This window comes from Neomonachus schauinslandi, chromosome 11 (assembly GCF_002201575.2).
Source record: "Neomonachus schauinslandi chromosome 11, ASM220157v2, whole genome shotgun sequence".
NCBI lineage: Eukaryota > Metazoa > Chordata > Mammalia > Carnivora > Phocidae > Neomonachus > Neomonachus schauinslandi.
In genome coordinates, this window is record NC_058413.1 from 41,116,733 (window position 1) to 41,144,645 (window position 27,913).

The 27,913-nt window shown below is 36.8% G+C and overlaps 1 protein-coding gene across 6 annotated transcripts in view; it reads left to right on the top strand.

Annotated features, from left to right (window-relative positions):
• SOX6 (SRY-box transcription factor 6) overlaps nt 1-27,913 on the top strand; it is a 594,109-nt gene that overhangs the window by 464,259 nt on the left and 101,937 nt on the right. For 3 of the 6 annotated variants that reach the window (XM_021685805.1, XM_021685806.1, XM_021685802.1), the window contains 2 exons: nt 6,502-6,622; nt 18,505-18,584. In XM_021685805.1, the coding sequence (XP_021541480.1) occupies nt 6,502-6,622; nt 18,505-18,584 (201 nt within the window). Of the gene's footprint in view, nt 1-6,498; nt 6,623-18,504; nt 18,585-20,080; nt 20,204-27,913 lie in introns of all 6 variants that reach the window. The other 3 variants (XM_021685800.1, XM_021685801.1, XM_021685803.1) reach the window with 2 other exon arrangements.

Below are 27,913 nucleotides of genomic sequence, written 5' to 3' on the forward strand. Positions count from 1 at the left end.
TCTCCCTTTCTCTGTCATCATTTACAGATTGGAAACATTGGAAACATTCCTTCCAACAGATTAAGAAGCTTTTTTCAATTAAACCACATAAGGAATGATTCACTAGAAATAAGCTTTAAAATGATCTTCACTTGCTCACTGTTTTTAACTCAGTAATAGACATTAATATGCTCATGATTTTCAATACAAATACATATTTCCCATCACCAAAAAGTTAAATAATCTTCATGAAAGAGAAAATGAGTCCCTCTGAGTGTCACTCTGTTTGCATATTAGCACATAGCCAGGTCTCTGCCAAATTGCTCTCTGACTGACTGCTGCAGATGCTCTTTCTCAAGTATTCTGAGTCATATCTTTAGTACAAGTCTTCAGGGACAAACAATAGCACCTGTTCCTCACAAGATATCAGGCCAGTTAGCCCATTCATGTATCTTTAATGAAGCTCTGGGGCAGATGGCAAAAAAATGGCATCATCAACAACTTAGCACAGAGAAAACAAAGGGGATAAGTGTTGATGCAACAGTGCTGTTTTACAAATAGGAAGAGACAGAACTTAAGTGTTTCACGTGCATCTGCTGCTGTCTTGATTCTCTGAAAGATGTGTGGAACACCAAGCAATTAAAATTTCTGGGCATGTAGCCTGTTTGATCAAGAATGTGTTCCCCACTTTCTGCAAAAGGGCAACACTTTGGTCAGGGGTTGTGGAAGTTTAAAATTGATGGACAACTGGGCTTTGGTACATGCAGTTCATTTCTTTCATGACGCACTGACTAAGCTTCACCTATGATGGAATTCCTGGTTTCTCATTACCCAGCCTGTTAGTGCTGACTTGCAAAGCAGTAAAAATAATGCAGCTTCATGCTCAGAGATATATTTTGGCCACATCAAATTTTCCTCCTTGTATTAACCACATCAGTTTTACCTATGGAATAATGAAAGGATCTTTGAATTTGTGCTAAGGGAAAGCTACGCTTTCAAGAAAAGATGACACTATTTGAAATTTTGATAACTTCTTGGAAAAGACATGTGGAGACTGGTCATTCTTTGATGGAATGAGGGGAATTCTATTAGTTTTTATTCTTTAGTAAAATATTTTTGGAAGTTGCTGTTTCCGGTGTGACTGCCTTCCCTGGCATGTCATCAAATGGGAAAATAGGATGATGGGAAGCAAGGGGAAAGGCAGGCTTACCATTCTCCAGAGCAGGGTGGGGCTTTTCTGTATAATCACAATTCTTTGTTTGCCTTCAGCCCTGACACTCAGTGCAGTAAACTTAATTCACAACTTCCATAGGAGGAAAATATTTTAGATTCTTGTGTGGCTACCAAGCCCTCTTTCTTTATCTCTCCTCCCTTCCTTGTCCTTGCTTTCCATTCCTGTCCCACCTCCACTCAATAATTTTCTAATAAGTACAATAAATGGAAAACTACGAAAGGGGGAAATTGTTGCTTTAATACATGCTTTCTTCTCATATTATTTGCAATGGGCCATGCTGGTCAGCTTTCTATAAAAGATGGTAGTTGGAAGTATTCATAGACCTGCATTACCCTTGTGAGTTTTTAAGACACATAATTCCTTTAAAACAATATCACACTGGGGAAATCTGAATAAGGGGGTTGGATTGTATCAATGTCAATGCCCCAGTTGTGATATTGTACTACAGTTTTTCAAGTTATTACCAGTTGGGGGAGAGGACTCATAGGATCTCTCTATTATTTATTGCAAATGCATGCAAATTTACAATTATATTTATCAAACTTCCAGTCAATTGTTCTTACAAAGAATTATATTCCTTATCTCATTTAGGTCTGTTTAGCAAAAGATGACTTGATGGTTAATATAATATGGCACTTAATAGTGTAGACTTTGAGCCTGACAAACTGGACTTGAATCCTGGCTCTACCACTTCCTAGTTGGCCGAGTTACTGAGCCTCTCATGATTTTGTCCTCATTAAGTGAAAGAGGAGAATAATAGTAAATACCTCACAGAGTTTTGAGGATTATATGAGATAGATCATGTAAATCACTTTCTCAGTGCTTGATATATAGGAGATGCTGGAAAATATTAGTGGCTGTGATGAAGAAGATGATTATCATTACCATCATCATCACTATTATTACTTCTGTTATTAGAGGTACGAGAGGAATGCTTCATCATCTTCTCTTGGCCTAGATTCTAATTGCTACTGGCTATCTTGGCTTGTCTTTAATAAGGAGCACTTTGATTTTTCACGTCATTGTTTTACTTAAAATAAGGGCAATTTTATCAATTGGAGCTAAATGATCACTGCTAATGAATGTATTATAATAAGTTATTGGAATTAATGACAGTAGTTTTGTGATCAAATTTTTCTGGGTACAAAATAAGAGAGAAGAAAGGACAAACTGAAACTAAATGACATACTATCCATACTCCAACAATACACCTCTGAAATAGAAAATCATTTTTGGTTGCAGACCTGCAGATTTACTCTACCCAAAGAGCATACACGCATGAGTTCTCTTTTCTATCACTGGAAGTCCATGCGATGTAGTGGAAAAAGCACTGGTCAGAGTGATGAGCAGTTCTAGATTCCAGATCCAGCCCTGTCATAGGCACTGTGATCTCAGGCCATGTCTTTTAGCTTCTCTAGCCACCTGTTTCCCTATGTGTAAATTGTGAGGTTTGAATTAGATTAGTGATTCTCAGAGAGTGGTCCCTGGACCAGCAGCACCTGCTTTACCTAGGTACTTGCCAGGAAAGTACCCTCTCAGACCCCACCTAGATCTACTGGTTTAGAGGCTCCAGGGGTAGGGCCGGCCAGTCTTTGTTTTAATAAGCCCTCTGGCTGAACTGGATACACACTAAAATTTGAGAATCATGGCCCTGGATTAAATTTTAGTCTAAATATTAGATTGTTGGACCCCGTTCCCAGAGTTTCTGATTCATAGGTCTGGGGTGGAGCCTGATAATTTGCTTTTATGACATTCTCAGGCATTGCTGATGTTACTGGTCAGGTACCACACTTTGAAAACTACTAGGCTAGATCAACTCTAAGCTCTATTCCAACTCTGATTCTATCGGCGCTTTTGCTTTCGCTATGTCTTCTGTCCCCCTTCTTATTTACTTTATGCCTCAATTTATTGAAACTGCCTCTGAATTAATAGTTAGCATTGAAAGTTTCTAACCTATCCTGCTTTGTAGATGGCGATGGATGGAAGGAGCTTCCCTAAATTCTTTTTTTTTTTTTTTTAAGATTTTATTTATTTATTTGACAGAGAAAGACAAACAGGGGGAGTAGAAGAGGGAGAAGCAGACTTCCCGCAGAGCAGGGAGCCCGATGTGGGGCTCGATCCCAGGAGCCTGGGATCACGACCTGAGCCGAAGGCAGAAGCTTAACGACTGAGTCACCCAGGCGCCCCAGGAACTTCCCTAAATTCTTACAACTTATGTTAATATGAAACACCTACAGCTCTTTGGCATTGAAAGTGACCCTAGATGGTTTACTTAGTTATCTCATGTACATAGCTAGTTACGAAAGAAATATCTTCAGATATTCCAAGGTTCAAGAATCAAGGTCTGATGCTTAATTGCCATTGATGCCTTTATGTTGTCTCATGATCTGAAGAGCTTGGGCATCAATGTAGAAGTAAAATTATGTTTTCATCCTAAGATGCTGTTTAATGAATAACACTAAAGTTCCCAAATTCCATCTTCACATGATCCTTATAATCCCACCTCTTCTTTTTCATGGTTTTCTAGATTCTTGGGATGGGATAATGCTCTGTGAGGCCTGGTGTCTGCTAAGAACATGGCAAGCCTCTGCCTGTCAAACTGAATTATTTAGTTGGTTCATGTTTTCTTTTTTGAAGTAGAGTTATGGGTAAGAGCCGCTATTTCTTGTTTTTTCTTTTCAGTAATTTGATAATTTTCTAGAATTGAATATGCCAACTATTGTAAGAACAAAGCAAGGCCCTAACATCTCCCAAGTGCCTATTATGTGCCAATCGCTGTGCCAAAAGTGTTACTTTTCTGGTCTATTTAATCCTCACAGTAACCACGTAAGGCAGTATTGTTAACTTTTACATGAAGGAATAGGCTCAGATTACAGAAAGGTTAAGTAACCGTTCATGATCACACAGCCAAGGAAATGGCAGTGCATAGATTTAAGATCTGAGATGTTTGACAGCAAAGACTTTGTAGGCATAGTAGATTCTGAACAAACGTGTGGTGAACGAATGAATAAAGGAATGACTACATCACATTATCTTCCTAATGCTGAGTTTGAAAAAACTCAGAATCATAAAACTGAAAAGGCTCTATAGGCCATTACCTAGTCAGGGTTTTAGTTATGCTTACCCTCTAAATTATCCCTACTGTATGTATACAGCCTTTACTCAACCACCTCTAGGGAGATGACACACATGACCTCTTTAATCGGAGCGCTTGTTGAATAACTCATTTTTAGAAAATTCTTCTTTGTGTTAAGCTTCCCTAAAATCTCTTTCTTCGGAGTCTTGTTCCACCCTTTTTAACCTCTCAGACTTAATCGGCTTCTTTTGCCATATGAAGATAACCTTGTATCTTCTCTCTCCCAAGCTAAATAGCCCCCATTTTTTCAGCTATTTCTGAAGAACGTAAGAATAACTTAATAAATGTTCATTAAAAAGAAGGAAAGAATAAATAAATACGATGCCTAGACTTCTCATTTTCTTGTTCTCCTTTAAAGCATGAAGCATCTGTGCTGTTCTAGGTACATGCTAGGAACCATATTTCTAGAAGTAAATGAAATGATTTCCTTTGATCTACTCTTGCACTGAACAAGAGTCACCTACAAAAAAGACTGTTTTATTTTCTGACATAGAACAGTGCCCTCATCTTTGACATCTCAGGTTTGCATCAGGTCACCGCAAGCTGGAGTTGAACAGCAAACCTAGTGCTTTTCTTCAGGGTTAAAGGCAAGACCTGGGCACGAGGGGATCAGCTCCAATTTACGCAGGCTAAGTTTGTACTCTAATGTACAAGACTCGGGCTTACCTCAGCTAAAATGGTAGAAATAGCTGCCCAAAGCTAGTTTCTTTCACGCCCCACTGGCAAGGTAGTAATTGCACAAAGACCTTTTTATTATAAGTTGATTTTCCTGAGAAATGAATTCAGAAAAATACTGTAAAGTGTTTATTTTTTGCTTGCCCTTTATTAACCCACATCTTAGGGCTTTCCCTAGAGAAAAACTGTTGGTAAATGAAACCTCTTAGACCCACACAGAAACATTTTTGCACCATGTCCCTGGCTGTGGAGGGACCAGGGACAGGACAAGGCAAGTTGGCGCTATTTAAACAGGGTCATCAGCCAGTATCCGGAATTTTGCCTAAAGAGAAGATTTAAGAATTTAAACAGGGGAAGGGTTTGGGTTTGGTAGAATTACTGGTAAGTGTTTGTATCTTCAACAGGATATAATGCAGCTTTTTTTTTTTTAATATGAGTAAAGAGCCCAAAGACCCATTTTGAATTTAAAGATCACTTCTGTTAGGACATCCTAGTTTCGATCTTTAAATAACAAAAGTCCTGTATTCAGCCTATAAACTCATGCACTAAAAGCCAGGACAAAACCTTCCTGTGATGCTCTCCTGGAATCAGGGTAGCATGCCTAGAGTAAAAAAGGGAGCTAGGAAATTAAAATGTGATTTCACAGGCATGATTTTGTCATAGCTCTTATTTTCTTTATATAGAATACAAATACTGATATAGAGAGAAGATTTTCTATTTTGCATTTTTGTGCTCTTTGATACATTTATTGAGGTCAAATGAAATTTGATATAGTAGGATTTATTATGAAATGCTCTCTGAATACAACTCCATAATTACTGAGCCACATGGTAGTGCATAAAGCTGTAAAACTGCTAAGCCAGACAAGCAATTTATATGTTACATCGAGGTGTATACGTATGGCAAAGAATATTAGTTTAATTGGAAGCCAAGGTGTAGTAGCCTTAAATCTGAAGAACTATATGTTTAACATAATGCAGTAAGGCTTTGAAATAAGACACCTAAACTGAGGAGATACCGCTTTGGGAATATATAAAAATTAGACATTATTTTCTGACCAAGGATACTAAACACCGTTTTCCCAATAAAGGGCAGAATGCAAAGCAGGTGAAAGGGCAAAACCTTTCAACATTGCACTGTATACGAAGCAAACTTGTTTCTTCCACCAGTTGTTTTGTTAAAAAAAAAAAAAGAAAGAAAAAGGCAAAGAGTCAAGATAAAAGAAAACCATTCCCCACAATTTGGTGGAGGCAGTGATGAGGCAAAATCACAAGGAGGTTGTGTCCTTGGAGTGCTCATGGGATCTAAGAACAGCGACTGGGTACCTTTCGCCTGCGTTTTCTCAGGGAGCAGATTTGGAATGAGGTCACAAGTGGGTGGCTGTTTGGGTACCAGCACAGCCGCAGGAGTGAAAAACAAATACTTCTTGGCATACATTTGCTCTCTGTCTGATCATAGGCTCTCTTCTGTTTAGCAGGTTCAGGGTCACATGCCTCCGCTCATGATCCCAATTTTTCCACATGACCAGCGGACCCTGGCAGCTGCCGCTGCCGCCCAGCAGGGCTTCCTCTTCCCCCCTGGAATAACATACAAACCAGGTAAGTAGAGAGGAATTTAACATTCTTTTGGAAATGCTAAGATCCCCATGTTTTTGCTTAGTAGTCACAACAAACACAGGCGCATACAAAGGAGCTACAAATAAAACGATCCATAAAAGCCGATTTTCACATAAAATTCGAATTGGGAAGTTAATTGGGAAGGGGGGGCACGTTCAAAAACTCTTTGGTTGCTAAAAACTTTTGCTTTCTCTTTTTCCACCTGGTTTGTTCTGAATTCACAGATAGAATGCTGCTTTCCCTGGGGACCACAAATTTTTGTCAGCGCTCTCTTATAACTTTACTGTGAATAATTGTCTTTGGTTAAAGACCCTTTCCTCCTCCTCTGGGAGATTTCATGCTCTGGGACAGTGGTCACATACACTATAAAATGTTACTGTTGTTTATTGTCTGATTTCTCCTGGAAGAAAAGTTAAAACGGGGCTGATTTAATTAGCTCACCGCTAATAGGTAAGATTCCTTTGGATTTGAGTTTAAATAATGAAGCATTCAGTAGTATTTTCTCATTCATCTTTGAACCTCAGAAACAGGTCACATAACCTTGCAGTGAAATATGTTTTGAGATGATTTAGCAAATGTTATGATTTTTCTTTATTCCTCTGAGTTTACTGGACTCCTGGGGAATTCAATTAGGGACATAATGGTTTGAAGCTTCTTTCAGAGCCTCCTTGTAAACAGGGCTTTAAATGTTTAAAGATATGTTGCCAAAGGAATCCAATGTAAGAAGATAGTCAAGTAAATAAAGTCAACCTTAATTTCATTTGTGCATTCTTTGTAAGTGACCTCAGCTCAGAAGTAGTGACCTTGTTCTACTCATTAATAATTTCCGTGTCAAGTTCTTTTTAACATATTAACCTGATTATATTAACCACCAAATCTGAATGCAACAAATCCGAGTGCAGCGGTTTCTTTGTGTAGAGGTTTTATAAAGTGAACAAAGGCATTTTAATGTGCTTAAAGTAATAATAAAATATAAATCACTTTACTAAAATCCTCAGCAAGGAAGCTTACTAAGTAGCATAAAAACAAACCTAGTGAATTTTAACATCTATTTTAATTGCTTAATGCTATCGATTACTCTTTTGCATTTGGTAGATTACCACCTTCCTTGTGAGGAAAGGTAGGATGCCTGTCAGAACTCACAGGTTTCAAGGAATAGAGATTTAAGGAATTGGCTCATTTTAAGGACTGACTTTGAAAATTCCTCAGATACAAATTAGTCAGACCTGGTTGTACCAACGATTTTGGGATACCTCAATGAAAGAAAATTTTATTGTTTAAACTGTCAGAATTTGATTTTTCTAGAGCAGGATTTTTAGAGCAAGGTATATTCCCTATGAAATTGATATCCATATTAAGGACAGGAGTATATTTTGTCAGAGACTATGTTTCTGTCAGTGCGGTGGTTCAGTCCTTCCCTGATCTCTCTAAGTAGTTCTGAACTATTTCTCTGCCTTGACTTCCTTTGGAACATTGATGTAAGCTAAATTTACTAGTTTGCCCTGAATCTGAGTTGTCATTCCTATACCAGTCTTAGAAACCTTTTCATCTGTAGAAACCCTTTCTTTAATTTTAGTGCTTCTAAGTTTAAAATGCTTCACATTTAAAAATTGGGTATGAGCCTTATTTTCTGCTGGGCATAACATTGACATAGTCGACATGTTACTTACCTAATTTTGTTAAAACAATAATGCCATTTTTCATGGGGGAATGTACTGTTATATAGTTAATGGATTTGGACCACTTTTTAAAAATTCTTCTCACACAGCATCGACGAAACTGTAGTAAGTAACTAAGAAGAATATGGTGATTGAGAGAGTGTTGCGCAGAAGTGTTATCTCCGTCGAACAACGTATGTGCAGCATACTGTGGTGTTCAGGGGTAGCAGAATTGTGTGTGATTATGGTGGCTAAAACCTGTTGGTTAAGGCATAACATGGATTTGGGCATGTAGCACAATTTTTAATTGCAGGCAAGGCTGATAAAATAAGGTATTTTCTGGTGACCCCTAAGTTACGTCAGAGGATTTGATTAACCAGAACTCTAAATTCTTAATATTTTGGCTGCTCTGGGTTTTATTGTATATACAAATTATATTTAAAAGGATTCAAATTATTTGTTCTTATGTAATTAGCAGAGAAATTACATATTTGGGCGACTTAATCTATGCAGTGTTTTTGTCCTTCACATGAACTGGGGGAGTAGAGTCGTGTTGGACCGGAGTCTGGACTAGGAAAACCGTGTGCTCCAAACTGAGCTATGATAATTTCACTTGACATACATGTGAAACAATGATTAAATTTTTAGAAGAGAGTAGTTCTGTCACATTTGAAAGACATGAAATGGTGGTGGCATAACTTTATATTTTGGTCCCTTGGACAAGAGGATGAGCAATCACTGTCTTGGTCTTTATAAATTACAAAATAAATGGCTCTCTTTTTGTTCTTTTCCACCTTCCCATAACCTAAAAACAATCCTACAATGTTTGTGCCTTCAGCTGATTGAATAATTGTCTTGATTTCTAGAAAGCACGGGCTATCTGGGGGTGATGTTCACTGTCAAAGTTGACTGTTTCTGAATCCATTATTAGATAGTCTAAACAAATATACTTAGGGCTACGGACCTTCTTCCCTTCAGATAATTTTACACATTGCTCTGGGCATATCAGGGTCCTGGTATGCAGCAAACACCAAACTTTGGTGGGTTGTTGAGAAGCCATGTGGCCTACAGGGATTGTGCAGTTTCAGGGGGAATATCTATCAGATTAATATCTGTAGACATAGCTTTATTGAGTTTTAACCCTTAATTTTTTTTAAAACAGGTTATATAATTAGACACATCATTCTAGAAAAACTCATCAGGGCCCAGAACATACACCACAGAATTTTGGTTGCTTTGCTCTTTCACATCATGAAACAGAGATGCAGCAATCCGGGGCAAGATAAATGCGTTTAAGCACCTATATTTGAGAAAATTAAAAGATTAAGCCTATTTAGCTGGCAATGTGTATATCAGACAGGACTGAATTGGCTATAAAATAAAAATAATGGATAGCCTCCTTCACACGCCAGGGATGGTGCAGCTGACCCATGGACTTTGTGTAGTTTGGATTTTTAAAATAATTGCTGCTGAGGCAGCCCCCTTGGCTTCCTAGGAGATTCTGGGAATAGGATCTCTGCCGGCCCCTGGCTTTCCACCCACTTGTTATTATAACGTAATAGCTAAAGCCTCCTGAATAAGTTGCTCCGTGCCAAAAACTGTGCTAAATATTTTACATGGATTATTTTATTTAATTCTTACTTGACCATGTCATTTAGCCTTGCTGAGCCTCACATTTTTGTCATCTAAAAAATACGTCTACTGCACAGTATGGGTGTGAAGATTAAATTTGTCACAATGTATGTAAGTTCTTTGAAAATTCTAAGGCACTAGGTTTGGGGTAAAGTCTGACTATGAAACTGAGTAAATTTAACAATATTAAACTACATCCTTATCCATTAGAAACGTCCAAAAACTGAGCATTGGACTGAGATATATTACCCCTCTGCCTAATGACCAAAACCAATTTTACAAGTATACCTAGTGCTTCTTTTAGAAAAAAATTCTGGTGAAATATATATATATATATATATATATATATATATATATATATATACACGCACATATACATAATACTTAATATTTTAACCATTTATAAAAGTACAATTCAGTGACATTAATACATGTGTACTGTTGTGTAAGCATTACCATTATCTATACCCAAAACTTTTGATCATCTACAATGGAAACTTTGTGTCCATTAAATGATAACTCTCCCTGTCCCCAGGTAACCTCTATTCTTTTATCTTTCTCTATGAATTTGCCTATTCTAGATACTTCATGTAAGTGAAATCATACAATATTTGTTTTTCTATGTCTGGCTTATTTCATTAAGCATAATGTTCTCAAGGTCCATCCATATTGCAATATGGATCAAAAGTTCATTCTTCTTCATGGCTGAATAATATCCCATTGTGTATATATGTCTATGTCTGTGTGTATATGTGTGTGTGTGTGTGTGTGTCTATATATATATATATATATATTGTATAATACATTATATGGATAGATAGATAGTTTGTTTATCCATTCATCTGTTGATGGACACTTGGGTTGTTTCCACATCTTGGTCATTGTGAATAATGCTGCTGTGAATGTTGATAGACAAATATCTGAGTCCTTGCTTTCAATTCTTTTGGATATTTATGTAGGAGTAGAATTGTTGGGTCATATGGTAGTTGTGTTTAACTCTCTGAGAAACTGCCAAACTGTTTTCCACAGAGGCTGTGCCTTTTATACTCCCACCAGCAATGCAAGAGTTCCAATCTCTTCACATCCTCACCAACACTTGTTATTTTCCACCTCCTACAAAAAAATTATAGCCATCCTAGTAGATGTGAACTAGTATCTCATTGTGGTTTTGATTTTCATTTCCCTAATGATTAATAATTTTAAGCATCTTTTCATATGCTTGTTAGAAATTTGTATATCTTTCTCAGAGAAAGTACTTTGCTTAGTGTTTTTTTTACTATTATGTACAGTTTTTAATTAAGCTGTTTGCTTTTTGTTATTGAGTTTCAGGAGTTCTTTTTATATTCTAGATATTAATCCCTTATCAGATGCATGATTTGCAAATATTTCCTTCTATTCTTAGGTTAGCTTTTCACACACTTGGTAGTATCTTTTGATGCACAGAAGTTTTTAATTTTGAAGCACTCCAATTTATCTTTTTTTTTCTTTTGGCCTGTGCTTTTGCTATCATAGCCTTGCAATTGTTGCCAAATACAAAGATTTACTCCTGTGTTTTCTTCTTAGAGTTTTATAGTGTTAGTACTTAAGTTTAGGTCTTTGACTTAAGTTTAGGTCTTTGATCCTTTTGAGTTAATTTTTATATGTTATTTAAAGTAAGAGTTCAACTTCATTCTTTTGCATGTGCATATCCAGTTTTCTCAGCACCATTTGTTGAAAAGATATTCTTTCCTCATTGAATATTCTTGGCTCCCTTGCCAAAAATCAATTTACCATATATCTAAGGGCTTATTTATGGGCCCTCTATTCTGTTGCATTGGTCTGTATATCTGTTCTTATGCCAGTAACATACTGTTTTAATTACTGTAACTTTGTAGTAAATTTTAAAGTCAGGAATTGTAAGTCTTCCAACTTTATTCTTTTTCAAGATTGTTTTGGCTATTGGGGACTCTTGCAATTCCACATAAGTTTGAGGATTTGGTTTTCCACTTCTATGATAAAGATCTTTGGAATCTTGATAGACATTTCATTGAATCTCTTGATTGCTTTGGATAGTATTGACATCTTACCAATGTTAAGTCTTCCTGCTGATGAACGTTTCCATTTATTTAGGTCTTTTAAAATTTTTTTCAGCGATGTTATATAGTTTTCAGCGTACAAACCTTTCACCTCTTTGGTTAGATTTATTCCTAAGTATTTAATTATTTTAGATGCTATTATAAATAGAAATACTTTCTTAATTTTCTTTTGGATTGTTCATTGCTAGTATATAGAAAAACAAATGATTTGTGTGTGTTAATTTTACAAGATTGCCAACTTTTGCTAAATTTGTTTATTAGCTCTAGTAGCTTTCTTGTGGATTCTTTGGAATTTTCTATATGTAGGATCATGTGATATGCAAATTGAGATAGTTTTATCTCTTGCTTACCAATGTTGATGCCTTTTGCCCTTCCTCCCTTTACCTCTCTCTCTCTCTCCCTCCTCCTTCTTTCTTTTTCTCTTTCTCTCTCTTTGTCCCCCTCTCTCTCTTCCCCATCCCCCCTTCTTCCCTCCCTCCCCTTTCCTCCCCTTTCCTCTCTTCTCCTTTCCTTCTTTTCTTTTCTTTCTCGTCTAATAGTGCTGGCTTGAACTTCCAGTATAATGTTGTATAGCTGCAGTGAAAGCAGGCATCTTATATCATTCCTGATCTTAGAGGGAAAGCTTTCCAGTCTTTTACCATTGAGTATGATGTTAACTGTGGATTTTTCATAAATATCCTTTATCGTGTTGGGGAATTTTCCCTCTATTCCTAAATTTCTAAGAGTTTTTATCCTGAAAGGGTGTTAGATTTTGTCAAATGCCTTTTCTGCATCAATTGAGATGATTATGTGGTTTTCTTCCCCTTTGCTCTATTAATGTGATGTATTACATTGATCTTTTTGTGAGTGTTGAACCACCTTTGCATTCCTGGGATAAATTCTGCTTTGTCATGGTGAATAATCCTTTTAATATGCTGTTGGATTCAATATGCTAATATTTTTTGAGGGTTTTACATCTATATTCATAAAAGATGTTGATCTGTAATTTTCTTTCCTGTGATGTCTTTATCTGACTTTGCTATTAAGGTAATGTTGGCCTCATTATTTTATAGTTAGGAAGGGTTTCCTTTCCATTTTTTTTTTTTTTTGAAAGTTTTGGGAAGAATTAGTGTTAATTCTTCTTTTTAAAAATTTATTTATTTTTATTTTTTTAGAGATGGGGGAGGGAGAGAATCTTAATCTTAAGCGCCACACCCAGTGTGGAGCCTGACATGGGGCTCGATCTCACAACCCTGAGATCATGACCTGAGTTGAAACCAAGAGTCAGTTGCTTAACTGACTGAGCCACCCAAGTGCCCCTAGTGTTAATTTTTCTTAAGTGTTCAGGAGAATTTACTGGCAAAGCCATCTGGTCCAGGGCTTTTCTTTGTTGAGAAGTTTTGTTTACTGATCCAATCTCTTTACTTGTTATAGGTCTGTTGAAATTTTCTATTTCTTCTTGAGTCAGTTTAAGTAATTTGTGTGTTTTAAGAAATTTGTCCATTTCTTCTAGATTGTGTAATTTTTTGGTATAAAACTGTTATCCAGTGCTTCTTTTGAATTCCTTTGTTTCATTAGCCTTTACTGAGTACCATTTATTTGCATATATATGTTGGGGGTGTACATATGTGTGTATATGTATATATAAATATATATATGTGTATATATATTCTTATTTAATTTTCTTTACAACTCTAAGATATAGGTGGCATTATATCTATTTTGTTAAAAGAAAAAAGATATGAATAGTCAAATAAGTTGATTAAATTTTCCAAGCTTTCCCATCTAGAAACTACTGAAGATAGAATTCAGACTGAAGTTCTCTGATTTGATATTTTATACCCTTGCAGACATGGTTTAAGTGTGTATGATATTAAGAGAAGTCTAGCTCTTTATTTGCTGTGGAAAATATGTGATTTATATGTATGGATTCATCCAAGATGGATTCATCTTGTAATAATGCTAGCTATTTCTACCTCTTCCAGAATATGTAAAGCTGAGGTTTATAACCACTATTACTGGAATACTTGAAAAATTAAATTTGTATACTTGAAATCAAGGCAGTTTTTCTGAGGTTCTTTAGATTAGTAATTCCATTTTTAAATAAGAGTTTTGAGGTCCAAGAAGAAAATATGCATATCCACATAAACTAACCTAGTTTTCTGGAGATCAAGATTACTTTAACTATGCCCTTCATCACATACGGAAGCTATATCATTGGTGAGCTATATTAAGGCATGAACTTTGAGTTGATATTTTTTGATGTCTTCTAATGGATGGATTTATTTATTTTTTAATAAGATTTATTTATTCATTTGACAGAAAGAGAGAAAGAACATGAGTGGGAGGGTCAGAGAGAGGGGGAGAGAGAATCCCAAGCAGACCCCACGCTGAGCATGGAGCCCAACGTGGGGCTCTATCTCATGACCCTGAGATCATGACCTGAGCGGAAACCAGGAGTTGAGCATTTAACTGAGTTCACCACCCAGATGCCCCGTAATGGATGGATTTATATCAGTTTATCCACATTCACTTATTTAATTGCTATTGTGACAAATACCATGGATTTTCATATGATTGACCAACAGTCTTATGAAATAAGTGAAGAAATTAAGATTGATCCTTGATTCTTATCTTCTTTAAAGGTATGAAAAACAATGCATATGTTCTTAGAAAATGCCCTGGGATCAAGAGTGTTCTCATCATTGATCTATTCTTGGATGAACAGAGGAGAAATTTAGCAAGAGAAATAACAGCATGGTGATCTCAGCAATATATACTTTAATCCTTGCCAATTTTTTTTGTTCGATTGTCCTCAGAACAGATTGAAGGTTGCATTTTATTTTTAGGATCCTAAGTGTGTCATTCATTACCTGCTAACTTTTTCTGCAGTGTGACGCCTCACAGAGATAAAGTCAGATTGACTGTGGCATTGTTTCAGAATATAGAGATGTTGTAACATTTTGCTATTCTCAATGCAGACATGCAGGCAAGAAGCAAAATGATATGTCCAAGTCTGTACTGGTGGTTGTGATTGAAATGTTTCCATATTGTAGCAAGAATGAGGATAGCTTATAAAAGTGGGGTCTACCTATAAGTTGTTTGGCAACTCAGATAATTTACTATTATCCTGTGATGCCACCACACAATAATCTGTGAGATAGTTCAGGATATGTAGTGTATTTTGATTCCGTTTTAGAGGGTGGAAAACGAAGTGTGAGATTTTGAACCAGTTACTGAAAAGTCATTGAATCCTGTCTCCTAGGTTAATGTATTTTTATTTCTCTACTCTTGCCAGCCTCTCTAAATGATTTCCTCAGTAGGTTAATTCTGAAGTTAATATCCCAGGAGACTACAGTCTAAATAATCCAGTCCCTTGTCTTTCTGAAGAATCAAAGTAAATGGACAGAATTTTACCTATGAGATTTTTGACTTCTTAATAAAAATGAAATTTATATTTAATTACAGAAGCTAGGAGTATTCTGGCAGGAGGTAGCCTGAGTCTAATGGGTCCTAGGTTCTTAGTACAAGTTCCCCCTTCTCCTGTGTTTAAATTTTAATAAGTTCTGACTACTTTTCACTTTCCTTGAAAATTAAAAAAAGGAACTTTCTCTCGTTCAGAGACTCTTGCTGTGGAGCTGTTTTGGTTCCAAAGGAATGTTGCCTATTGTGACAAGTGAAACTAATGTCAGGCAAATTTTCCATAGGTTTTAAATCCTGTTTTGTATTTGTTCTGTAATCTTCAGTTAAAAATAGTCAGTTGGAAAATCTAGAAGGCTGGAAAGATGAATTTACAGAATGGGCATTATTTCCCAAATTGGCTTTTGGAGGTTGTCTTTTTACACTAGAAGTAGCAAGGGCCAGATTACAGTAGTGCCTAAAGCCAACCTGTTCCAACAGGCTTCATCTTCCTTTGTACAAATTTAGAAAGAATGGATCCTCACGCAAGCATTTCAAATCCAGAGACAAATTTGAAAAAAATTGCTACAACATGTTGACTGATTTCTTGCCAAGTCAGCCACTGAGAACTTTTACTTGACCGACTCTTATAAAGAGACAATTAAAGGGGTGGGGGTGAGGCACATAACTTTGTTACTAAAAAATTAAACTTTGCTATACCCTAAATCCGTCTTCCTCTTAACATTTTTCTCTGCTCCTTTTAACCCTGTTCTCTTCTTCACTCTTCTCTTCTCACTCTCCTGCCCTTCCCTTTTCTCTTTCTTCTAATCATTCTCTGTAATATACGCTGTTGCTCTAATGTATTCATTTTTACTTTTGGTATTGATTCAGTGATATGTTCTGGAGAAATAGCTTTCGAAAGATTGTATTCAGATACACAGATTCAAATCAGCAGAAAGGTTGAGAACATTTTAAAAATATGCTTGTCAGCAGTGGAAAGAAAGCTGTTTGTAGCCAGCAGGTGAGCTTGAGAGTACTACAGGGTGTGGTAGAGATAGTAATAAATTAACTGGCAAGCCAAAAACTATAAAAAAAAAATCAGCTATTTCATAGCATAGAAGCATGACAGCTATGAAAAAAGGAGTGCCCCAGGGAATTCTTTTAGAGTTTGATTTTTTTAAATATGTTTGACATGAAAAATGTTTTAGTACAAATAAAGCAACTGGTATTAAACTTACAGGGAGGGGGGTTGTGGTTTAGAGTGAGCATGAATAATGCATGATATTTAAAGAAAGAACAGCTCTAAAATGTTCCGGGAGGCAGTCCATGTTGATGGTTGGAATGGTGATTTTTTTCCCCTATTTTTGAAGCATCATTAATTCAGTATCGTTTTGTGATTTTTTTTAACCTGATAAGATATCAACCAAAGAAATACTATTTGACTTAGATTAGGATATTCTGTCTTCAGATAATTTAGTTTAAATATCAAGAAGATCAGCCAAATTATTTAAGCATAAAGCGACAGTCATTTACTATAAAAAATAATTTGGCCTAGTTATCCTTTTTAAAAAGCTCATGTAGCCCTGCAAACCAAAATCAACCTCATGGAAGGGGAGAAACAAGATCAGATATTTTGAACATTACTCCATAGGAGACCAGCACAATCTAGTGTTAGTGAATGCATTGTCGCAGTGCTCCATATGCAATCAGAAGCCAATTGTTACTGGACTGTGTACAAGCACACACTGTGCTCAATGGTCTGATGAGGTATTATGGATATGATGCAAAGGGACTGTGTCGATTAGAAGCTAACAATTTGTTAAAAGTGAAAGCAACTTAACATTTACATTGGGCCCGCTGAGGCGCACTTGGTGTGGCAAGTAGGATGAGCTCCAGGATGGGGTGGGGGGGAAGGGAGCATCACGAAGGCTCCAGGTGTTAGTGTCCGTGCAGGAAAAAAAAGAGATTTTATTGCTTTCCATTTGGCTACCTTTATTGCTGTGATTCTTTCTACACTGTCTCTTCATTATTACATTCAGCTTTCAGTGTAGAAAAGTTCATGCAAAACAGCATGATTATTATAAATGTCAAAAATGTGTGGAGGAACAGCCTATTAAAATATAGCCTAGAGATAGTACATAACACTGACTTTAAATAAGTAGCTGCAGCCAAAGTGATACTCCATTAAATCACTGATATTGTGTAATATATCCACGAGTATTAATTTTGATTTCAGTCACCACTATCAGAATACGTTCCTCATGACTTTCTCCTGGTTCTTCACGTCGCCGCACACAGCCTGTGTTCTCAGGTCACAGAAGATCCTCCATTCCCCTGTTTAGAAGTGGCACGGAGGCAGACGTGAAGATGGGGTGTTGGTCTCTGCTGAGGCATGCTCAATCTCTATCAGACTTGTAATGCAGATATCCCATGTAAAATGTGTGGCTATTTAATCAAAGCATTATTGAAGAATAAGTGAGAAGTGCCTCGTGTGCATGATTCTGTACTCGGTTCCACCAGAAGTTAATCCAGAAAACTATGGTTTCCACTCTTGCGGAGATACCAGGCATTTCACAGAATGTGGGCAGATAAGATTAGCTTCCTTCTCACCCCTATCAAATTGAAGAGGTTGCATTTTTAAAATTTTTTCTTTATTTTTTATAAAAGAAAGTTTAGGGTTATGGACAGTCAATAGCTCATAATCTTTTTTGGACTCTAATACCCTGCTTTACCTACCAAGCCAAAACTTTTTGTTGTTTCAACATAAAAACCTTAATACTTTCTCAGTGAACTGAGTGTCAGCCTGGCTTTAAGGTACTTTTTTTACTCTTAAAAAAATGATGTATTACAAGATTTGTAATGGAGTGAACATGCTTGAATTGCACATTTAATTTTTTTAACATCACATTCATGTTTTGCCAGTTTGCCTACCAGCTATCTGTTAACAAAAAGTTCCAAGGCGGCACTGCAAGTCTATGCCCAACTAAGCCTTTTGTTTCTGCAGATGTTTGGGCTTAGAGCAATGTTGTAAAGCTCAGGCAATCCAAGGACCATGTTTGTACTTGTCTGCTGCGATTCCCTGTGCATTGTCTAAACCTGTATGCATTGTTCTTTCCGACAGGTGATAACTACCCTGTGCAGTTCATTTCGTCAACAATGGCAGCTGCTGCTACTTCTGGACTCAGCCCTTTGCAGCTCCAGGTAAGTGCCAGAAGAAAAAAATGTGGGATACCAGCCAGTTCTTTAGCGGAAAACTGCTAACCAGCTGTATGCTAAATAATGGCCTGAATGTTAAATAATTTTTAAGCATAGCCTAGAAGGATTAACACCTTGTGTACTTACCATACAGAAAATAGAAAACTGCCAATTTCAGTATTTTTAAAGGCAAAATGATAGTATGGCTTAGACCTCTATATTTTCTATCAGGTGAGTTAATGGTTTTACAGTTTTGTTTTGTTTTTATTGCTGGCTGCCGCTATTGGATATGGTGGCTTTTTCCTTATCCATTTTCCATCCACGTCTCCATTTATGTCCAGATGATCTTTTACACATAAACATCAAAACAGAAAACAATGTTGGGCATTTTCCTTCTTGCAGCTTATAGACTAGGGGCTGTTATCACCAGATTACCTTAACTGTTTGGTAAAATGTCAACATATTGCTCTGGAATATGTGTACCCTCATTCTCATCTTTAGCTTCATGCCAAGCCAAAAATCCGGGCATGGCATCCCACCACATTCGGGGTTAGGGTTCTGTACTTATAATGCAAAACTGGAGGAGAAAGTGTTTTGGAAGCTGGACAAAAAATCATTGGTACCTTATCTTCTTCACAGTCAAGTGAGGGGTTTACAATAGGACCAGGTGATCTTTATACCCTTCTAGCACTGCCATTTTAAGGGGAAATTGACTTTTATTATGAATATACATTTTAACAAAAACAAAAAGATAATATCATTAAAATAATGGTAAAACCGTCAGTATTTGAACAGTTAGAAAGTATGTGGTAGTGAAGAACTTGAATTTCAACACAGTGGGGAGTATAAAGATAGTCTTTTATTCTCATAATTTACTGTGAGTATTTTTGAGTTTTCTTACAAGGGAATAGCATCTGGCTAGGCATTTTTTTTCTTCTTTGCTGTTCCCTCTATGGCTTGAATATAAGAAATGTGCAGATATTTTGCCATGAAAAAACATCACTGTGAGCCTTTTCAATTGGGTCTGCAAATAAATAATTTTTGCAGTACTCTGAGTTTTTGTCATAAGCCTCAACCGGAAAGCCGGGACAATGTTACCGACTATGGACTGCCTAGCAGAGCTAGACATTTTGCCTAACAGGGGCAACAGCCCTACCTCTCTTCCAAAACTTCACCTTCCCCACTGCTAACACTGGAACTCACCGCAGTTGGAAAAATCTAAAAAGAAACCTCCCTCATAATAAACCTAATCTGTGTCTCCTTTTCCATATAGCTATGCTAAAGTGTCTTCTCCAGTCAGAGGCAGAAGTACAAAACCAGTACCATTGCTTGATCCTATAACCAAGTTTCTATGAAAGACAGTGTCTGGGTCCTCAGCCTTCTACTTTCTATTCTTTGGTGTGGTCAGTACCCTGGATTTAGAAATATGTGTTCTGTTTCATGAGTTCTGACAGTATGTTTTGTCTTTTTTTTTTTTTTTTTCTGAATATGCTACTAAACAGAAGGGTCATGTCTCCCACCCACAAATTAACCCAAGGCTAAAGGGCCTAAGTGACCGTTTTGGCAGGAGTTTGGACACCTTTGAACATGGTGGTGGCCACTCTTACAACCACAAACAGATTGAGGTATGAATGCTTCCATTGATGCTTCATTGGGTGGGGGACTGGATTGTTCAGTCATATTCTAGGCTTTTTTTTTTTTTTCCCTTAAAGTGGCAAACACTCGACCTAAACACTAAAATGTGACCTTTCCCTTTTTCTCATTCCTAAGGGGCCTCATTTTTGCTCCTTTTCTTTCACAGAAGGAGGCAAGCCCCAAACCAATGTCCCCAATGACTTAGGTTGTTTATTGCTATATATTTAGGCAAATTCTTTACAGGTATCTTCAGAACCATCCCTTTTCCCCTTACTCTTTTGCTCCTTTTTGTGTATAGTGCTGTACAATGTTTATAAACACATAAGCATTTTTTAAAAACTCTCATTTGTCCATATAACAACCCTGCAAAGTTGATCAAATATAATCCTTCTTACATAGACAAAACAGTGGCGGTTCAGAGAGGCCGAGGCTGCACAATATTCCCAGAGTCAGAGTTAGTACTCAAGATTTCTAACGGTCTGATTCAGGGTTCTGAATCTTGTTTTCTCTGGCTGAGGGAGGGCCGGGTGGCTGGGCCTGACTGGTTGCTTTTTTGCCCCATGAATGTCTGTAGTATCCCTTTCATATTTCACTTCCAATAAAGCTCTTTGTTGTTTTTGTGGGATATTCTTACCACTTGGGAGAAGATGGCTTTATGGGTCTTTTGAAAACCAAGCCCTTTTCTTCTATAGGGGTCTAGAACTCGTCTCTGTAATTTCATATTTGATTTCTCTCTCATATCACTGGAGTCCCTCTCCAGGATTATTAGCTACTGAAGGGCTGCCAGCTATCTGGTGAATCACCAAAATAAACAAACAAACAAACAAACAAACAAACAAATAAATAAATAAATAAATGGAGACAGGCTACCTCAGACTGAAACACACTTTAACTTTCTGGGTTAGATCTAATACTAAATGTTATGTTCTAACCTACGATGGGAAACTCAACTCAAAAAAAAAAAAAAAAAGAAAAGAATTACATCAAGCAAAGCTATATATTCAGATCCTATTGGCTCTGGCAGTCTATACATATCAAATACTGTATAATCAATAGAGTATCCCTTTAGTTTATCTTCTCTGCTGCTTTTAAACCTGTATTTTTGAAAAATAATAGAGAAAGCTCACACGTAAGAAGAAAAAAGAGGACAAGATCAAAAGCCACCTTGGAAGTAGCCTAAGGAAGAGTTCCAGAGCTTGCTGCCTGCCTCCCTCTTCCCCTGTCACTTTGATATAAGTTATACGGGGGCTTCCCACCCAGACATGACCAGGCATATACTGTCAGAGTATCTGCTATCTTCTAGACAGCAAGAAGGGATTTCTTTCATAAGGCTTTCCTCTGACTGCAGAGAAGGTACCATATTTCTGGACATTCTGAAGATCTGCCATACCTGGGCTTGCTAAAATGTAGAAATAACTGCATACGGGGAACAAGACTTCCTTTGAGATGCCAGTTAGCAAGCTTCTCGGCTCAGGACAGATAGTTTGTTAAATGTTTAAGTGCTTGGACAAATGTGAAAGCAGGTGGTCTTGGCTCAGACTCAAGACTTCCTCTCTTTTATTTTCTCTTGAGGTGTTGAGATCTATCCCATCCACCTTTCTCCATCAGCAGTTTTTTACCCAGTCGCTTCTTTGACTAATTTTTTCACTTAGGTTGACTTCTCTCCCTGCCACCAGCATGGATCCCTGATGCTGCCAAATCTGGCTTCTTTTGGGTTTCTGGAAACGATGTTGTCATCTCGGGGAGTGCCAGATCCGTGTAGTTCTGTAGCGGTGCTGATCTAGAAGCACAGCATATGCCCCACGTCTATCACTCGCATTAGGATAAATAGAGAACCAGTTAGTGAGGGAACCCTTAGATTTTGCAGTTTAAGTTTGGGCCTACTTGAAAGTTTCCTGGGTTTTTGTTAATTCTCGCTCTGTTTTCTTGCTTTCATTTTTTGCACCTTTTTTTTTTTCTGCCTGTCAAGAAACCTTTGCTCTGTTTGCTTATATGGTACGCTGGTTAGAAAAGATTGACCTTGTTTGAAAGGCAGGTTTCCCAAACTTTCCTGGTATGAGCATCCCATGTTTATGGGGATGTCCATGAAAGCACAGTAGACATACACGTCTGAGCTACTACAGACACTCACATTTGAAATCGTAAGCAAAAGTAGAGAGAAAATTTAATAATATCTTGCTTTATTGATTTTAAAGTCTGCTCTCTTTTCTAATTCTTCCTCCCTTTGACAAGCTAAAATGTCACAGCTCTGTTAACAATCACGATCGTGATAGATTGTTGATACTAAGGAAGCATTACAATTATGTTAACTGGTTTTATTTCTAAACAGAGATTCTCAGGAAGAAAAGCCCACAACATGTACATGCCACCCTCACCCTGCCTCACCACCTTCATATACACCTGGCTGCATTGCTCAGAACTAGTCCTTCTTACCTGATGTTACAGTTCATTTGTTTTTCAAAGATTGTGACTTCTAACATTAATGAGCCTGGATAAATCTTAACAGCATTTATAGTTCTACCCTGAAAGCCCGAAATTTTGTTATCAAGTAGGAAAAAAAAAAAAAGGTATTTAAAGTGCAACGACCCTTCTTACATTAGCATCTTCCAGTTCTTTCTTTCTTTCAAATAAGCAAGATACAGGAAAGCCTTGGTACTCTGTGCTGATCTAAGGCATGGTTTTCTCTGCCTCAGGGGCACAATATTAGGAGAGAGAAGGCCGAAGAATGCTATTTTTAGTTGAACAGTTCAGCAGATGGAGGCATGAATACTCATATATCTGAAGGTTGAGGGGCTTGAACCATTAATTTTGATAATGTATTTAACCCTGGGAACAATCAGAAACTGTAACTCTAAGATTACAGTGCTTTTGACCTTTAGAGAACAGAGGGCACTTGCTATAGTAAACAATATATTATATTGCTACTTATTCCAATTCTCTACCCGTATAAATTTCAGGACCAGTTGCCATTTGCTTTCCTCAGCTATGTTAGCATTGGTCCTTCAAGTACATCAGAAAGAATGTTAAGGAAGGGGGACCAGTATAATGAGGCAGTCATATAAATATGGCCTTTCAGTAGCTAAGATGTTAAATTGTTTCTGAAGAAATATTGCCTCAGCAACTAAGCTCTGAGTAACTTCTTTCTTTTTTTAAATGAAAAAGTAGCTTCAATGTATCAATTCATTTTATGTGGTGACTTTCAAAATGATAGACCCTTAAAAGTAATTTTGTTTTGCTTTATTTTGTTTGTAATTGGAAGTAATGTTGCTTCCTAGATGTACCTTATATTAAATACAATCTGGTACCATAGCATGCAAAGTGATACACCTGTCTCCTGCTTTCTTATTAAATGATGCATGCTTCTCTTTAGCAAATACAGCAGTTAAATATCACACAGCTTAAGAATTTCTAATTAAAATATCTCCACATGTCAGCATATTGGTAATGTATTATTTTAATCCATTTATTTTGTTTATGAAACAGTGACATATGTTTAGATTGTGAAATATATGAGCCTTAAAAATCAACTTTATTGAAGAAAATTAATTCCTACACTACTGTCTCAGTAATGTGTTCGCTCACCCAGTCAGTCACTGGCGGCACTGCCAGTCTTAATGTTGGATAGACATACTTACCAGTTTTATCTGCATAACAGTCTTGAAAAGAAGCAATAGCAGTTCTTTTTCTGAGTGCCAAATGACAGAGTTTTTCTTTCCTTCCTTTTTTTTTTTTCTTTCTCTCTCATGAATTCAAACCTGCCCCCCCCGCCAAACACTTTTTGTGGCTTTTTTTTTTTTTTTTAATACAATGATGCATGGGATTGAGTATATGTACAGGAGATTCTCTGAAAGACCAATCAAAATTAAAAACAAGCTAGTTACCTTTTCAAAGTTAGACATAGTAATTTGTTTGTCAGCAGGGAGATGTTTGGGTCAGCCCTGAGATAAAGTGACTGTCAGCAGTTATTCCTACAAGACAAGTAATTTCACTCAATGTATTACTGACAGATTGCTCACTTCTCTGAATCACCAGAGAAAACAAACTTAATATTGTTACAGGCAGAGTTTCTGTCTTCATTAGCCTCAGAGAATGATTTTTATCAAGCATTCAAAGCCTACCAAGCTTTAGTTGGAACATATTTTAACAGACAAGTTCTTATAATGATAGTATGGATAGTAGCTAAAATGAAAGGGATTAAATATGAAAATTTTTAAATATAATATAAGTAGATTTTTCACCTTTATTTGATGGCCACTATGTATACTTTAGGGGAGACTTGAGGAAAGGAGTATAATTAGAGCCTTAACACACTAGGAAAACCTATCAATCATAAGTTACTCTTAAATGAAACTATTAAAGTCTTGCCAAGTTTGCAAAGATGGAGGAGAACAATTGAAATTTTTGCAGAAGTAAATGCAAACACATATTTTATTTAAATGATATTGTCAATTTTCAGGCTACAAATGGAAAGTGAAGAAGGTAGTACCCATCAACATCGAGAGTGCTCTAATTCTATTTCAGTTCCAGCCTGAATCTTTATGATATTGTATTTAGATGCTCTTCTCTGGCTCATACCCTGTTTTCTTGTTTGCAGTTGTAAACATGCCTCAGTGCTGTAGAGGAATGAGAGGATGAGTTAGGTTTTGCTGGGTAGGCTGGGGAGGTTATCATTTCTAATAGCGAGTTGAATAAAGAGTTGATTAGAGTGACCTATTACTAGCTACCCAATGAAGAAAAAGGAATGCACTGATTCAAAGCTTGTTTTGAGGATGCCAACCATGGGGCTGTGCTTTGAGGAGAAATGCTTTCTTTTCCCTTAAACAGCCTTCTCTCACCCCTTTTGACTTTAAGAGTGTGATGGAACTTGGGAGTAGCATTACAACTGAGATTAGATGAGCTGTGGACTAATGAACTCCACTTTGGAATCAGAATCTTGGATTAGAGTTTCCACTGTTACTTGCCATGTTGTCCTGTAGTGTTCTCAGATTACCTTTTTTTAATTGTAAAATGGGGAATAATAATCATTTTCAGGGTTGTTGTGCATAGTAAGTGGGGTAAGGAGGCATGTATTAGATTTCCAAAAGAAAAAAAATCTTCATTAAAATGGAAAAAACTTTCCAACATCCAATAAGCAGTCAATTCTCCTCTACCTTTGCTGCCTGAAGTGCTTCTGAAGGGCAGCTCTAATCTACTACAATGTAAGTCACTGCTTTCAGGGATTTTGTCTCTTTTGTTTACTGTTGAATCCCCAGTATTGTCCGGCATAGTGGTAAAATGAATGACTTAATGAATTTCGTCTTTGGTGGCTATCTGGAACCCAAGTTGCTTTGAAAACATTTTTCTTGGATATGTTTGGTCAGGTGCCCTGTGTTTAGGGAGGCACTATTTCATATAAAGAACTTTTTATTTCTAGGTATGCTTCTTAAGAAAAACAGCAGGTACCAAGTGAATCCTGATGGAGGTTAAAGAAATATAGGCAGGTCAAAGAAGGATGCAAAATATGAAAACATTTCCTAGTGTTTGGAAATCAGACTTGTATTCAGTGAAACAGAATAAGGTTATATCTACCCACAAATTAAAACATTGGGTACACTGGATTTTCTTTTAGAAATGTGATTTTCAGTAGGTTTTAAGGTAATACCTAAAAGTTGAGAGAATGTGGCTCTTCTCACATATAAGCCCTGTTAATCACTGTATTTAAGTTATGTGATTGATGAGATGTTCAGGTGTACTCACAGAGATGGTTTACTAGGAGCCCAGGACCTTGGGATTGCAAAACTAGTGCAGTCCTCTATCTTTCCTAATGTAAGATTTCTACCAATATTCATTTATCTCCAGCCTCACTAATTAATCTATAAACAGGGAGCTCCCAGTGTGTGAATACTTGTATTTAAACAGACTGCGTGTAAGATGCAATGGTTTCTAAAATAGTGACAGGTATTTTTATTCCTGTTTTTACCAAACTGGAGTTTCAAGATATTGTTTGTTTGGTATCACATATTACATATCTGTATGCTTATATGTTATTAGGGGCTACCTTGGAAATCAGAGAGATGGTGTGATTAAGGATACATTGGACGGTTTGAAAGCAAAACATTCCTGTGTTTTCAAAAATGTTTCACTTCACTTTCCAATCATAGAATAAGTCAGGATATGCAACATTTAGGAGATTTAAATCACAAAAAGATATGATGAAATATTTTGACATGTCAGGTAACAGAACAGACTGAGCAGGACAAAAGTGTTTTTAAAAAATCACCTTATTGAGGGCGCCTGGGTGGCTCAGTTGGTTGAGCGACTGCCTTCGGCTCAGGTCATGATCCTGGAGTCCCTGGATCGAGTCCCGCATCGGGCTCCCTGCTCGGCAGGGAGCCTGCTTCTCCCTCTGACCCTCCCCCCTCTCATGTGCTCTCTCTCTCTCATTCTCTCTGTCTCAAATAAATAAATAAAATCTTTAAAAAAAAAAAAATCACCTTATTGAGGTATGATTGACATACAAAAAGCCGCACATGTTTATTACATACAATTGGATGAGTTTGGAGATAAGTATACATCCATGAAACCATACCACAAACTATGCCATAAACATATTCATCACCCACACTTCTTCTTCTTCTTCTTGTTATTATTTTATGTGATAAGAACATTTAACATAACATCTACCATCTTAGTAAGTTTTTAAGTATACAGTACAGAATTAGGAATCACATGCTCTATGCTATATAATAAATTTCTTAACTGTAACTGTGCCCTTTGACTAATACCTCGCATTTCCCCTTCCCCAATTCCTGGCAACCCCATTCTATTCTCTGCCCTTATGAGTTTGACTATTTTAGATTCCTCACGTAAGTCATATTTCACAGTATTTGTCTTTCCATGTCTGGCATATTTAACTTAGCATACTGTCCTACAAGTTCATCCATGTTGTTGCAAATGGCAGGGTTTCCTCCTTTTTTAAGGCTGAATAATATTCCATTTTTATCCATTTATTTTCTTTATCCATTCATCCGTCAGTGGGCATTTAGCTTTCTTCCACATCTTGGCTATTGTGAATAATGCTTCAAGGAACATGGGAGTGAAGATACCTCTTTGAGATCTTGATTTCAGTTCCTTTTTATATATTCCCAAAAGTGTCAGGTCTTACATTCAAGTCTTTAGTCCATTTTAGGTTAATTCTTATGTGTGGCTTAAGATAAAGGTCCAATTTAATTATTTTGCATGTGGATATTCAGCTTTCCCAATGCCATTCATTGAAAAGACTATCCTTTCCCTATTGGGTATTCTCATTCCCTTTGTCAATGATTCTTTGACTGTATATGTTTGAGTTTATTTCTGATTTCTGCATTCTGTTCCATTGCTCTATATATCTGTTTTATGTCACTATCATAGTGTTTTGATTACTGTAACTTTGTAATATATTTTGAAATTAAGAATTGTGATACTTCAGCTTTGTTCTTGTTCAAGATTGCTGTGGCTGTTCAGGGTCTTTTGTAGTTGCATATGAATTTTAGAATTGGGTTTTTTTTTTTTATATTTCTGTAAAAAACACCATTAAGATTTCGATAGGCATTGTATTGCCTCTCTAGATCACTGGATGGTATGGACATTTTAACAATATTAATTTTTCAATCCAAAAATACTTTTAGTGACATTTTAATTAAAGGGGATTGAGAAGCTCGGTTGGATGGATTCCCCTCATA